At 38.8% G+C, this 15719-nt stretch overlaps 1 protein-coding gene across 1 annotated transcript in view; it reads left to right on the top strand.

Moving 5' to 3' along the window:
* Positions 1-15719, top strand: part of DTNB (dystrobrevin beta) — a 120317-nt gene that overhangs the window by 26846 nt on the left and 77752 nt on the right. The window contains exons 5-9 of the mRNA XM_083360882.1: positions 2023-2108; positions 2659-2813; positions 3398-3503; positions 4714-4880; positions 10746-10870. Coding sequence (XP_083217008.1) covers positions 2023-2108; positions 2659-2813; positions 3398-3503; positions 4714-4880; positions 10746-10870 — 639 coding nt within the window. The remainder of the gene's footprint in view (positions 1-2022; positions 2109-2658; positions 2814-3397; positions 3504-4713; positions 4881-10745; positions 10871-15719) is intronic.

A 15719-nucleotide genomic window follows, 5' to 3' on the forward strand; every position in this document is an offset into this window, starting at 1 on the left:
CTTTTTCCAATTCTTATATTTGTCCTTTTTATCTTTCAATTTATCAGAGAGTTCTTTATGCAGCCATGCTGGTTTCTTTTGAGAGCTGTTATTTTTCTTCTTTGTTGGTATTGTACTAGACTGGGCCTTTATTATCTCACTTTTCAAAATTTTCAAAGCTTCTTAAGTTGTTTTCCCCTTTAGGATTCTCATCCATGGAATTCTTCCCATGGTCTGTCTAAATTTATTGAAATTAGCTCTTTTAAAGTCCAAGACTCTAGTTTGGCTGTGTTCTATTGCTTGTGCCTCCAGAATGTTGAATTCCAATATTGCATGATCACTTCCCCCCAAGGTTCCTGTGGCTTCGACACCTTCTATCATTTCATCTCTGTTTGTGAGAATTAAATCCAATATGGCTAATCCCTTAGTTCCCTTCTCTACTTTTTGGGAGAGAAAGTTGTCTGCTAGGTTTGACAGGAATCTGTTTGATCTTCCACTTTGTGCAGAGTTTGTCTCCCAGTTGATATTAGGGTAATTAAAGTCCCCCATTACTATTGTGATGTGCTTCTTACATACCTTAGTTAGCTGACTAGCAAAAAGTTCATCTATTTCCTCTGCTTGGTTGGGCGGCCTATAGTATACACCTATGGCAATGTCATTTTTCCCCTTTTATATTGACCCAAATGCATTCAAGCTTACAGTTTTCATCATTGTTGTGCTCTATTTCTGTAGAGATAAAGTTATTTCTTATATATAGAGCAACTCCACCTCCTCTTTTGTTTAGTCTGTTTCTTTTAAATAAAGTTTATATGGTTTTTTTTAAAGGAAAATTAAATATCCTCACTTCCCTAAGAAACATTATTGTAAGCATCTGTTTTGAAACCTGGGTTAAAAATGGCAGGAAATTATACTTTTTTCCTGATTTTTGTTCCTAGTCTGCAAATGCCCGTTTGCAGACAGACTTTTGATTTTTCACTTATTGCTCTAGCTTCCAGATGATAAAAGAGAACAGATCTGTGCCAAGCTCTGGTATGGTTTTTTTGGATTTTTTTTTATTTTGTTGTGGAGGTGGAAGTTGAAAGAAAGAAAAATTTTCAGTTCTTGCAGAGGAAAGGAAGCAGGCTGTGAACAACTGAAGGAAGTAAAAATCAGTTTATTTACAAAGCAAACTTGCTTAAAATAAATTTGTAGTTAATATGAAGCAGAATAGGAATTTATTGACTGGTAATTATTTGGAAGGATTCATTTGCAGGGTGAGGGATGGAAGCTAATGCTTCAATATTTAACAGCTATATTTAATTGAAGAAAGAAGGGAGAAACAAAAGAGATTGGTTGGATTGAGCCATCACATTTGGTCAGTTTGTTTTAGCCATAAATAACTACTGAATAAGAATATAAATCAGACTTATCCCAAAACTTCTCACAAGCTTTTTTGTTACTGTGATGTATAACAATCTGAACATACTCTTATGACTCTTACATACTAAGATCTTTTCTATAGTCTCTTGGCTTGGCAGAGATATAAGAAGTACCATGCTTATAATATTTAAATTGTCACTGATTGTGCATGTGCTCTTTTGATAGAGGTGCTGATATAGAAAATGACAATATTGGTGAGGCAACCGATAGCTTCCCAAATCTACACACATCCAGCTAAGTGAAATTGTGTGTATAGCTTGGGACACTGGAGCAATTGAGAACTACAAACAGAATCTACCACAGAACTAACAGAAAAAACTCTGCAGAATTAAAATTCCATAAAAAATTATTGTAAAAGCAGAATTCTTTTTTCAGATAGAACATATGTGTGTTTTATGTATCTGACCTTTATTAACAATCCCAGAAACTGTGTTGTATAATAGATGACCTGGATTTCTCTTCAGTTCAGTTAGATCTCTTTCCCCATAATACTATTTTTCCTAGCAGAAGACTAACGTTTTGGATGAATGTTGTTACATGTTGAATAAAATGGTAGGTGTCTATAAATCACATGCTTTCTTACTCCAAATTTCTTATGTAGTAAGTATGTTTTATCTTTTACAGTGAAGGTCATGGAAAATTGACAGTATTTTCCATAAAGGCAATGTTGGCAACTATGTGTGGTGGAAAAATTCTGGACAAGTTAAGATGTGAGTATTTTGAATATTTTAAGCTAATAATCTATTATTAAATTTTTATGGTCAAACACCAACTTTGTGACATTTAAAATGCTTACTTTCATCATTGCTTTCTTTTTGCTGTGGGACAGAATGAGATTATATAACATTATAGCAATAGTTATAGCACTTAGACTTATATTATTGTACCACTTCATAGTGCTTTACAGCCTTTCTAAACAGTTTACAGAGTCAGCATATTGCCCCCCAAAAATCTGGGCCCTCATTTTACTGACCTTGGAAGGATGGAAGGTTGAATCAACCTTGAGCCAGTTAGGATCAAACTCCTGGCAGTGAGCAGACTTAGCCTGCAATACTGCATTCTAACCACTGCGTCATCACAGCTGCTTTCATTATTATCTTTTACTTTTTTCTTTCATTCAGGGAATATACTTATTTGCAAAATAATAAGATTTTACAACAAATGAACTGCCTGCTCAGTGCTGGAGTTAAATATTAAATATCTTGTAACGTATTTCCATATTTGCCACATTTTCATATTTGCCTTCGATTTGTATTTTAGATAGTTTCTCTCAAATGTCAGATTCCAATGGACTGATGATATTTTCAAAATTTGACCAGTTTCTAAGAGAAGTTCTGAAACTTCCTACAGCTGTTTTTGAAGGGCCTTCGTTTGGATACACAGAAAACTCTGTGCGAACATGCTTTCCTCAGCAGGTGAGAAAATACACAGGGCCTTAAATGATGACTTATATTCAGTGTCCTCCAAATTAATCTCAAAAGAAGAGTCTATGAAAGATTAATTCCTTTTCTAGTTTTCTAGAAAAACAAAGCTCCCTGGTCTGTAGGGTGAGTATATTCATTCATTTGTTCATTCCTCCTAAAATAAACACACATTTCTAAAATTTATTTTACAGAAAAGCATAGAGGATGATAGTGCCACTTTGCCTTCTAATTAAATTATAATGCAAATAACCTATTTTATAGATTTATTGTAACTGAAACAGGAAAATAAATGTTAGTATATTGAGACTAAAAACCTATCTGGTAAAAAAACACAGTTGAATCAGAAGTTCTTTATTTTTAAATTAGTGGAGTTTGGCAAGAGAAGGATGTGCTTAGTAATGTGTTTAACTTTCCCATAAAACTCAAAAACCTTAACATAGCCTTAATTCAGCTGTATTGTGTGCTTTATGGTTTATTACAAGTGTTCTGTACTGGGTAAAGATTTTTTGACTCACTTATTAGTCTAATTCTGCTTGCCTTTCCTCTGAACTTTTGTTTGTTTGTTTATATTACAGAAAAAAGTAACATTAAACATGTTTTTAGACACCTTAATGGCTGACCCTCCACCCCAGTGCCTTGTGTGGCTACCTCTGATGCATAGACTTGCCCATGTTGAAAATGGTATGTGGCATATACTCCTGAATTGTTCTCTACATATATGAGGTTTGTGTTTCCAAAGTTCACTGAATTATGTATTGCAACCTGGCAAGCTTGGAATGCGCAACGGAATGATATGCGTGTCTGATCATTTGGTGAACTTGTTCCTATGGAATCTCAATATTTAAGACTTCCCTAGCATTCATTATTGAGTTTTGCTTTAGGAAGAAATTAAAAAAAAACTCTTGTTGAATCAAATCTAGACCCAATCTAATCCAGCGTTCTACTTCTCAATATCTAGTCATTTATTTCTGAGAAGCTGAAATGTAAACTATGAGCTGACGTATTCTCCTCGACAACTGGTAGGCAACAGCATACTGCTTATGGTTTTGGAAGTAGCGTGCAGCTCTTATTGGTGTTAGCTAATTATAACTTTACATTCCATGAATTTGTCTAATTTCTTTTTAAATCTTCTATAGGGTACCTTCACAAACCGTGCTTTAAATAACCCATTCTTGTATATGATGCCTTCCTTAGTAACGGTGACATGGACAAGTTCATTTAAATATACCTTTATTGATCTGCAGTAAGATTAATTCTCATGATTCCCCTCTTGATTTTCTAAGTCAAATTTGGTTATAACTTTTTAGGAGGGATCAGTACACCTATGTTGAACTTGATAGCAGTGTGGTTGTTATTTCCAAGAGGGCTCATTAACAGCTACACCGCATACCCAGTTATGGAGGAAGAATCTCTAATCATTTCCATTGATTGTCTCTAAGAAAATCCTAATCTCAACTTCAGCTTCCTAACTCTTAGCTTAAAATATTGCACAGTGTAGCTGTCAAAGACATAGGTGATATGAGCTGGAGGATGCCCTCCCTCCATTCAAAACTTGAATTGGCCTTGCTTCTTTCCTCTGATAAGCTTAGAGACTATTCAGTGTACCTTAGTCTCTGTCCAATATTTCATAGCTATTAAATTCTTCACTTGCTAGTATTTGGGTGTGTGTGTGTGTGTTATGGTTTGACTTATTATCTAAAACCAGAAAACAGGAAGGAGAGAACTAGAAGATTGTAGACAATATATGACTCCTATTTAAAGTACAGTATGTAGAATTCTCGGAGCACTAGACTTATTGAGGGCCTTTTATCCAGCTAAGGACGAAGAGGCCTGCTTTTCCTGACACAGTTCTTACTGTTTCTCTTTTTTTTTTACTTTTATCTCCTTCAAGTCTTCCATCCTGTGGAATGTTCTTACTGCCGGTGTGAGAGCATGATGGGCTTCCGATACCGATGCCAGCAGTGCCACAACTATCAGCTCTGTCAAAACTGTTTTTGGCGTGGCCATGCAAATGGCCCTCACAGCAACCAGCATCAGATGAAAGAGCATTCCTCTTGGGTAATCACTCTCTAATGTACTCTAGTGGCAGATCTGGTGCCTTTTTAGTACATGAGCGATAAAGCAAGAAACATTCCACAATCTGCAGCCATAATGGAGAGAATGATGGACAGACCAAACAACATGCTTTTTAGTCCCATTGGCTCTTTGATTAAAATAGAAAGCCTCACAACTTCCCTGAGGCTTGAACAATGCAGTAAAAATGTGTGTGGAATTACAATTCTGATGCACTCTGAACAGGTTGCCTTTATGGTCTATTTAGAGGCCATTTGTATGAGTTGTCTCTATAACATAGATAAGGATGGGTCTTTTTATTAGTATGCTATAACACTTGTGACCAGGGATGGCTTCTAAGATGACAAGTATGTTAGATTTGGCTATAGGAACAAGCTGGTTATCTTTTGGTTGCTTTGCTACTTAGATGGATCCCCCTCTGGTTCCTAGATTGTGTTTGCTTTGGAGCGGTTTAATTATAATCCTATTAGAGAGTAATACTGCATTAAGGAAATTAAGGAAGGAAACATGTCAAAAACGTTTTATAATAGGAAGCTAATTTAACCTTTTGAGCATTATTATCAATAATTTTACCATAATTAATAGAGCAAGATAATTTTATGCCCAACAGTTAATTTAAGGAATTTATGGAGCAGTGCAATAGCCTAGAAATGAAGACGTTCATTTCCCACTCAGAAAGATGAGAATTCAGCCCTAGCCAGTGGCAGATCTTTATCAGGGCGCAAAGAAAAAATATCCACTTCGAACTCCTTATAGGCATCAGGAAGGGCATCTGGCCAGTAAACACTCAGCTCCATTCAGTCGCCCCAACTCCACCTCGAAAAAGAGATCATAGGGTTGTAAAAAGAAAAAAAAAGTTAATCTAGGGAATTTATAAATAGCTAACAGGGAATAAAGGCTGCATTTTATAAACATAACATTGAATATAGTGTTCAATAGTTAATTTAGGAAATTTATAAAATGCTATATTTTTATAAATACTGTATTTTAGGATTATCTATTTTGACTAGCACACTGTGCACTACCTTCGTCTGACCAGGAGTATGTTTGCAATGGGATGCTCAGCCTCTTTCTCCAAATCCCAATCTACCCCTTCACTGTTTCCATCCTAGTTGTGCAGAAGGTTCATTGGAAGAGATGACATGGTTTATTACACTTTAATGACAACCTTCTCCAATGCATGTTCCATGGATTTGTCTAGTAGAATTAATTCAGTATTTTAAAAGAGAAAATATTTTCTTTGGCATCAATGACTTTTGAAGCTGGCAGGGAATGGTTGGGAGGCAGTAAATGCCTCTGGAGAGACTGAATTTTCTGTTTATTTAATAAAATTACACTGGCAGGTGAGATACCTTCCTCATAAAACTATTATTAAAATAGCTTAGCCTGGATCTGAAAAAATGAGTTCAACAATATGCTGATGGTCAGTATTCCTTTTCTCAGCAAAGGATTTGAGAGAATGCCAGGTGATAAATTCAGTTATTCATAGTAAAAGCTGACTTTTGTGATCCATTTCATTTAGGCTTCAGATCTATATTTAATTATGCAAATTGTTATATGATTTTGGCAGAGACATGGCAGGTAATCGAGAAACATACTGTTAATTTTCTTGGATTGCTCAATGGCTTTTGCTACTAAACATTACCTTCTTTTCTGGCTAAGCTGTTTGAACTGTGTCTGGAAGCATCAATTGATAGTTGTGCTAATTCTACTTTATTAACCATCCTGAGTATATTATCAAGATCTTAATATTTAGGGGACATTTCCCTTCTAGGGTTAAATGAATCATACAGTGCTAAATGGAAGGAATGTAAAATGTGATGGAATGCCTAATAGGGAGGGCAGCAAGAAAAATTAAGGGAGAAAACATGGCCAGCACAGAAGAAAGAGGTTTCTGAATCCAGGGGAAGGAGAATGTATAAGAAAAAGACTCAAAGTAACTCTACCTTAATTACATTAGGTTATATAAAAGAATTATTTTAATAGGCTTTCTATATTCTATTGTATTACCCTACTAACAATACAGTAATGGACTTTTCAGAAATCAAAGCAGTTCTTGTTGCTGTAGTTTGTCAACTTTGACAGATATTGTTATACACATGTGTGTTTGCATGTCTATATATGGATTTATCCATAGTACGGATGATGTGCATTCATAATCATAGCCATGAGCAATGGTTGCTATATTGCATAAACAAGTCTGGTTATTGGATATGAAAAAAAAATTCCTTCTTGTATATAGGTTGACGTGACAATTACATGTTGTCTTGTTTAAAGTTACAATGGACTTTATTTCATTTCAGTGCACTTACTGGCATAAGTAGAATTACAATATAATGCCTGTCCAGAAGTCACTTATTTTCCCTGTACAGTGGCGTAGCGTGGGTTGTCAGCACCCGGGGCAATTTGCACCCCCTAACCCGGTGATGTCATGGCACCGCCGAAAAGACGCGCCCCGCAGCGGCGTAGACTTTCCAAGAAGAGTCGCGCGCATGCGGGATGCTTCCGGGTCCCTCTCGCGGGCGGCTGGGCGGGGCTCCGACCTGCAAGAGCCGCTGCATTCAAGCTCGCACGTGAGCCCCACTAAATAAAGCCACGCATGCGCACGAAGCTAGGCCAGCTGGCCGGCGGGTCCGTCTTCGCTCGGCCAAGCCTGCCGGGGCCGCTTGCGGTTGGCCTGAGCCTGGGCGGAGAGTTGGGCGCTTCTATTTATTTTATTCAGTTTATGTGGCTGCCCATCTCACCTGCCGGACTCGTTTCGCTTTGCAAGAAAGAGCAGCTCGAGAGCGGAGCCAAGCCGACTCTGTGCAGCCCTTGGGGCTCCCTGAGCAGCTCAGTGCGAGCACGCCCCCCCAGATGTTGCGCCCGGTGCGGCCGGCCCCCCCTGCAGCCCCCACGCTACGCCACTGTCCCTATATGTTCTAAGCATTTCACCACATAATAAATAACTACTTGGGCTATGATCCAGAATATCCACTTCACTTTGTGATTAGGAGAGACTAAGCTTTCTGTACTTATACAATGGCAGAACTCCGGTCATTAATATTTTAAGCTTTCTTGTGCTTAATATGAAATATTTTAGATATGCCTAAATTTATGTATGCAAGAAAAAGGCAAAGTGTTTTCAGCATTATTTCTTTGGCCATTTATAGCTAAACATTTGTTGATAGGTGATGCAAAATTGAAATATTCCAACTAAGGCTTGCTCTTCAGATATATCTGATTTATCATATGTGAGTAGTGAACTCTTTTTAATATCTATTTTTATTTAAAATAAAATGAGAGATAAATTGTTTTCACCTTAGTTACAAATGTAATATAGCATACTTAAGCCACCATAAGCAGTTATTCTGTTAGGTGACTTGAATATCTTTAACAGGTCATGATATGAAAGTAACTTTAAGAACTTGCTTTTTTCTTTCTTTCCATTCTGTTGGAGATCCTGAGAGCACTAAATGGTGCAATAAAAATACTTTCCGTAAATAAGTAAATAAATGGTAAGAATCTGATTGTGCAGTTCACTAGTTCAAATGTAACACTGGAATTGAATATAGTTTCAAAATGAACGTTATATGAAAATTCTGAAGACAAGTGTAAATACAAGTATGTCAAGTACAACAAATATAAAAGGCAGTAAGTGACAAATATCTTTTCCAAACAAAAAATAAGGGGGTTAACTTGATTTCTGTAGTTCACATATGAAATCCTGTTTTAACAAGTTGGACAAACAACCACCATCAGATATTGTTATAACATTAGGGTCTCGGAGTGTTAATTTTTTACAAAGCTTTTGAGTAGACGAAATGCAGATTTCTTTTTAAAATAACATCAGCAAAATTAACACATTGTGGTATACACGATAGAGCTGATTTATTAAAAATCTTCAACAAACATGTTAATATTGCTAACATTGTCCATCACAAAGACCTTCAAATTGGCTTTAAAAAGTACATGGAGAAATTGACCAGAATATGATTGTGTGTATTTTTTAAATCAAAATGCTTCTCACACTCAAACTATACACCGATTAATTACAGATCTCTGCTGGTTATCCAGGGTAAAACATCTATCGCCTCTTGTTTTCATCTATGTTAATTTATTTCTGCTACAACTAGTAAGATTTCTGTAATCTGTTAGTGGTTTTAAATCAGTTTTTTTTAAAAAAAAATTGGCAAGTTTAAGATATGTGGACTTCAACTGCTGGAATTCCCCAGCCATCATCTCCCCATTTCCCCACTTATAAAAAGAGTTTATGCTGATATATCACCTCTAGCTTGATTATATTCATTCAAGTGTATCTCCTTTCTGTTTCAATTGTTGCAGGTTATTACACAATGTTGTTTTTGAAAATAGTTTAGAAACTGGTAAATCCAGCATAGTGGACCTGGAAGCAGAATTGGTATCAATGGCATAGTATCAGCCAGTTCATGTTGCCATATTTTATACTGCATGTTGAAAGGGTTTACTCTGCACCCCTTCACTAATATCAAAGCCATTATGTGTGTTTATTTATGCCAGCAGTTTGAAGAAATATTGCAAGTAGAAACTATATAAATGCTTAAAGTGTCCACTTCTCTCTTTTTTAAAGGAATGAGTGGAAATCCACCAATTTGTTTCATTGAGGAAAGAATCTGTACAAATCTATTAAAGAAACTTTTACATTATATCATATGTTACTGTAGTGTATTTAAGCTCCATCTTCCTGTCTTATCCTTGCCAAATATTCACATATTCTTAAATCCTAAACATTGCCTTAGGATTGAGTACAGTACTGTAGATTTATACTTGCTGAACTCAATGATCTTTCACACTCTGACAAGAATTAACTCTTTTTAAAAGAAAGATGGTTTAATCTATTTTGTACAGTGATTCCATGTGTCACTGCATGCATTTGTGGTTTCTCCTTTTTTCCAGAAAGTACTTTTTCAGTCAGGGGAAGAAAATTGATTTCTTAATTACGTTGCTAAAATGAATCTGTAGAAATAAAACATTATGTTCCACTCTTCAAAGTTAAGAGCACACTACTTCTCCATGTTAGTCCTTGAAAATAATTTGTCTTGTTTGCAAAATAGAGGGGCTGATTATCCTGCATGGCAGAAGATCAGACAGAAAGTTGAACTGGTTTCTGTTCATTAGCAGAAGAGAATCAACCAGCTGTATTAACCATGCTGGAAACACTGTACTACCACCTGCTGTCCAGAGTAACCATCCCCTTTCCTGACTTCTGGAACACCAATCCCCTGAGATCAGGAAATCTTTAAATATATGTCTGTTTTCACGGGATGTGGGTGTCAGGAGGTTAATGAGGCCTGTGACACAAGTGCTATTGTTGTGACTACTGGTGTCCTCAGCTGCGACTAGATGTACATTCATTGTTACTGTTTTTCTAAATTTTTTAAGTATCTTTGCCACCCAGAGTTGCTGAAGTTGTGAGATGGGCAGCCATATAAACCAATTACAATAAATAATAAGTAAACCCCTCTCAGCCAATGTCCCATTTTCTCAAGAAAGACTCTAGTGCAAGGTATTGGTAAGCAAATTTGGACATGAGAAATAAGAAAGCAGAGGGAGGGTGATCTTCTGTTCATCTTGCAAAGTGATCACAGGCTACAAATTCTTGTTCTACGTGCAGTATAGTATTAAGCAAGGCTATAATGTTGAGGAGAGAGCGTAAGGTATAGACCTCTTTTAGGAAACCCAGGTGTGTCTCCAAGGTTATGGCTATGGTTTGAGCACTGAGGTTTGTTTCTTTTGAGGTTCAATTGCAGCTCTTATCTAGTGTGCTGCACAGATTGATCTGCTATGTTAATACTAGTCTCTATGTTTAATTCTTTCTAAAAAAAACAACAGAAATCGCCTGCCAAGAAGCTGAGCCATGCCATTAGTAAATCTCTTGGTTGTGTACCCACTAGAGATCCTCCTCACCCTGTATATCCGGAACAGCCAGAGAAGCCCCTTGACCTTGCCCATATAGTGTGAGTATATATCTTCATTTAAATATGATTTGTTCTGTTTGGTTTGATTGCTTTCCTGTTGGTCAGGTGGTATACTCTGAGTCTTTTCCCCCCTTTGATATACATGGTGCTTGTGTTTGGGAGAGATCTAAAAATGAATTAAGCTTTAGGCTTTTTGGAAGAAAAGTATAATTAAGATTTGGGTATACTGAAGCATCAGCAGTTGGTTTAATGAACCTTCCAATATTGATTATCAATTTGAGGCAATTAGTTCCGTTTCAAATATTCATATTATCTTAGGACTTGACTCTAATTTATTACAGGTAGTCCTCGACCACAATTGGGCCCAAAAGTTATGTTGCTAAGCAAGCCAGATCTTAAGTGAGTCATGCCCCGATTTATGACCTTTTTTGCTATGGCTGTTAAGCAAATCACTGCAGTTGTTTAGTGAATTGTATGGTTATTATGCAAATCTGGCTTCCCTCATTTATTTTGCTTGTCAGAAGCTGGCTGGGAAGGTCACAAATGGCGATCACATGACCCTGGGATGCTGCAACTATCTTAAATATATGCCGGTTGCCAAGCAACTGAATTCTGATCACGTGACTGTGGGGATGCTTCAATGATTGTAAGTGTGAGAACCGATCATAAGTCATTTTTTTTCAGTGCCATTATAATTTTGAATGGTCACTAAATGAAAGGTTGTTAGTCAAGGACTACCTGTAGAATTTTAATTATATATTTGTTTTTCTGTAGCCAGCATTTGCAAAATTATGTCTTCCCAAACCATCTCCTAGAAGAATGAGAATGTTATGATGTCTCCCTTATTGGCATCTCTTTTTCCAATGGTCACTGTGTGAGCAAAACAAGAACTATGGACCTATTACTAAGGGTGTTACGTAATTGAACATTGCTTAATCTTCACAGCTATGTGCCTGAGGGAGAACCAATACAGAATTAGAATCCAAAACAGCCATCTAAATCAGGCCAAAAGTCCAGTTCAAAGTCTTGTTCGTATGTAGCCAACCATAAGGCCTTAAGGGGCTTTCTGCCTCAGGCGCTGAAAGTAATGTATTTATACTGAATATGTACCCATTATGACAAGTATTGATAGTTTTATTCTACATGAGGTTTTCTTAATCCCTTTAATGTTGTCCGGATTAGTGAATCTTGCTATACTTCGTGATGAATTTTATAGTTAAACAGATCAGTTTGACAAACTTTCTTCTATCTATGCCGAACCCCTAGTTTCATAATCAGTTTAATATCTACTTACAATATGACCATGCTTAGCTATATGCTAAGGTAAATAATACAATCCCAAATATGTAAGATTTCCTTTTTGAAGATTTACTCCAGAACTTTCATCAGCTTGCCCTTTTCAAGTTCTATTACCTTTTTTTACAAAAAAAAAACCAGAACTGTAAATAGTATTCAGTATACCATGAAAATAATTTATTTTTCTTTCGCACCAAGCAGTCCACTAAATATCATGATTTCTTTTATGTCATTACTTAGTGGTGGAATTTGGATTGGTGAAATTGGCCCCAAATTTCAGCTTGGTTTACTGAACTGTATTTACCATTCTAATGTCCATTATCCAGCATGGAGACGTATTTTTGTACTTCATTAAATTTTTGTTTTAACCATCGATAATTTGGTGTTATCACCTAATGTACTTTCTTCTTGCTCACCTCTTTACAATAGTTACCTATATCTATTCTATGCTCAATTTTTAAAATGTAAATGATATTAAAATATAAATCATATTCATACGGTGAGCCATCTCACACAATATGACTCTGGGCAGTACACAGTAAAATAATGTTAAAAGAGAATGCCATTAAAAACTTGTTATTGTTTTAAAGGCTGAAGTAAGAGTGTTAAATATTAACAATGGAGGTACTTCAGGAGATCAACATTTTCTTGAGCCCCTGAGGCCTGTTAACAGAGCCAGGCTTTGAGCGATTTCCAAAAAGACAGCAGGAAAAGGCCCAATCTCACCTTGGAGAGAAGATGATCTATAGAGCGAATGCCACAACAGCAAAGGTCCCTTTCCTGGTTCTCCCAGATATAGCTGCTTCATAAATGGTACCTGCAGCATACCTCTTCTTCCAGATCTGATGGGATGGGCATTTGTAACTGGGAAGAGGTGGTCCCTCAAATAACCTGGTCCAAAGCCATGAAGGGTCAAACATCAAAACCAGCACCATGAGTTGGACATGGAAGCAAAGTGGCAACCAATGCAACTTGAGCAGCAGAGGTGTAATGCATGCCACTTTAGGGCGCTGCTGCATTCTGCACCAATTGAAGATTCTGGATACTTTTAAAAGGAAGCTCCATGTAGAGTGTATTACAGTAGCCAAGTACAGTAGCCAAGTACACCTCAATCAAGAGGTGATCAGGTTATGAATTACTTTGAGCAGAGCAACAAGATCGAGGAGGGGGAAGCAACTGGCACACGACACAAAGTTGTGCAAAGGCCTTCCTAGCCATGATGGCCACATGTCCAAGCAAAAATTCCAAGTCTAGGAAGACCACCGAGATATGCGCTGAGTCTGTTTAGGGCAGTGCAATTCCATCCAGTACCATAAAAACATAAAAAACTGACAGTAAAAGAAGACCTAGTGGTCCATCGAGTCTGCGGTGTATTTTCCTCACCACATGGAGAGGTGAACCGGCGACATGCCGAACCTGCCTGTGCACGCGCAGAGGCATAGGTGCATGCGCCTCTGCATGAGCCTCTGCATGAGCCCAGGCAGGTTCGGCATGTTGCCGGTTCGCCTCGCCCGGCCGTTCCGTGCGGTGAGGAAAATGCATCGCTGCCTGCCAAAACCAAGCTGGTAATGTGGACTCTCATGCTGCTTGCAGCATCCCCTCCTCCAGAGTGCATAGGGGTGTGAAGAGGGTGGCAGCCATTTGCTGGTCCCTTTCAGGGGCTGCCTGTTTTCCTCCCTCCTCATTACAAATATCTTCCTGCCACTCTGCTCTTAACGCTGTGTGGCTCTTGTCCACCAATTTACAAGCCATGGCCACTGGCGGAATAGCCACCAGCAGTGCTGGTGGCCTGTCCCCCTCCCCTTGTCCCTTCCTGGGCACGGAGGGTGGGAGGGAAGGAAGGGACAAAGAGGGAAGGAAGGAAGGAAGGAAGGAAGGAAGGAAGGAAGGAAGGAAGGAAGGAAGGAAGGAAGGAAGGAATGTGAGGGAGGGAAAGAGGAAAGGAACGAAGGAAGGGACAATGAGGAAAGGAAGGAAGGGACAGTGAAGAAGGGAAGGAAGGAGGGAAGGGACAATGGAAGGGAGGGAAGGAAGGGACAAAGAGGGAAGGAAGGAAGGGAAGGACAATGAGAGGGAGGCAGGGACAATGGAAGGAAGGGACAATGGGAGGGAGAGAGGGAGGGAAGGAAGGTGCCCACGCCTGTCTCACCCCCCTCCACCAGAGCCCCATGGATCCCCCCCACATCCCCACCTACTCACCCCACAGGCATCCCACAACCTGAGTGATGAGCTGGCCGCCCCCCCCTCCCCCCCGGCCATTGACTTTGCTTGTCAAAAAGTTGCAAAAGGGGATAACATGACCCTGGGACACTGTGAACGCCATAACTATGAATCAGTTGCCAAGCATCCGAATGTAAATCACATGACCCTGGGGATGCTGCAACAGTCATAAGTGTGAAAAATGGTCATAAGTCATTTTTTCAGTGCCGTTGTAACTTCGAACAGTCACTACGTGAATTGTTGTAAGTCGAGGACTACCTGTACTTTATCATTTTTTTTCCTTTTTTTTTAGTCATCAAGTTTTTGACACCTTGCTAGGCGACTGGTGGTACTCGGATATTGCCTTATTTTATTATTATTATTATTTTAATCCCATTTATATCCCGCCCTTCTCCGAAGACTCAGGGCGGCTTACAAGCTTAGCAATAGCCTTCATTCTATGTATATGCCTGCTTATTAGGGCTTTCGCCCCCCCCAAGCGGCATTATTACAAAGTCAGCTTATTGCCCCCAACAATCTGTGTCCTCATTTTACCTACCTCGGAAGGATGGAAGGCTGAGTCAACCTTGAGCCTGGTGGGATGCGAACCTGCAATAATTGCAGGCAGCTGGTGTTACTTAAGGAGGCATTAGCCCACTGCTCCACCAAGGCTCTTATCTTACCTAGCAGTTCGAAAGCACGTAAAAATGCAAGTAGAAAAATAGGGACCACTACGGTGGGAAGGTAACAGCGTTCCGTGCGCCTTTGGCATCTAGTCATGCCGGCCACATGACCATGGAGACAACCTTGGACAAGTGCTGGGTCTTCGGCTTTGAAACGGAGATGAGCACCGGCCCCTAGAGTCGGAAACGACTAGCACGCATGTGCTGGGGAACCTTTACCTTTTTAGAAGTGGTACAATGGGTGAAAAGGTTGAAAAGCCCCGTCCTAGATAAGGGTGATGTATTCTTTCTCCTGGGGGAAGGGCATAGTGGCAAGACAATGCGAAGCATCCAGAAGTATCCCCCTTCCCAACAGAATGGCAGCCCCCCAAAAAATGGTTACAAAAGCAAGTATACTATAAGCAGGGAAACAATATATTTCTCTGGGGACCTCACATGGGATCCTTCTCTCCCCCATCACCACTGACTGGAATCAACCAGCACAGCTCAGTGCCACCCTCTCCCTATCCAGAAGGCTACCAAGTGGTCAAACAGAGTGAGGATAGGTGAACCACCCCTATCCCGCTCTCACTAGAGATCATGTTAAAAGTGCAACCGATGTTGTTTTTGTCCAATAGCCAGGCCTGAAACCAGACTGAAAAGTGTCTAGATAATCCATTTCATCCAAGATTCTGTGAAGCTGTTGTGCAGTCTTCTTCTCAATCATAAGA

This window comes from Vipera ursinii (genome assembly GCF_947247035.1).
Source record: "Vipera ursinii genome assembly, chromosome: 1".
In the NCBI taxonomy this organism is placed as follows: domain Eukaryota; kingdom Metazoa; phylum Chordata; class Lepidosauria; order Squamata; family Viperidae; genus Vipera; species Vipera ursinii.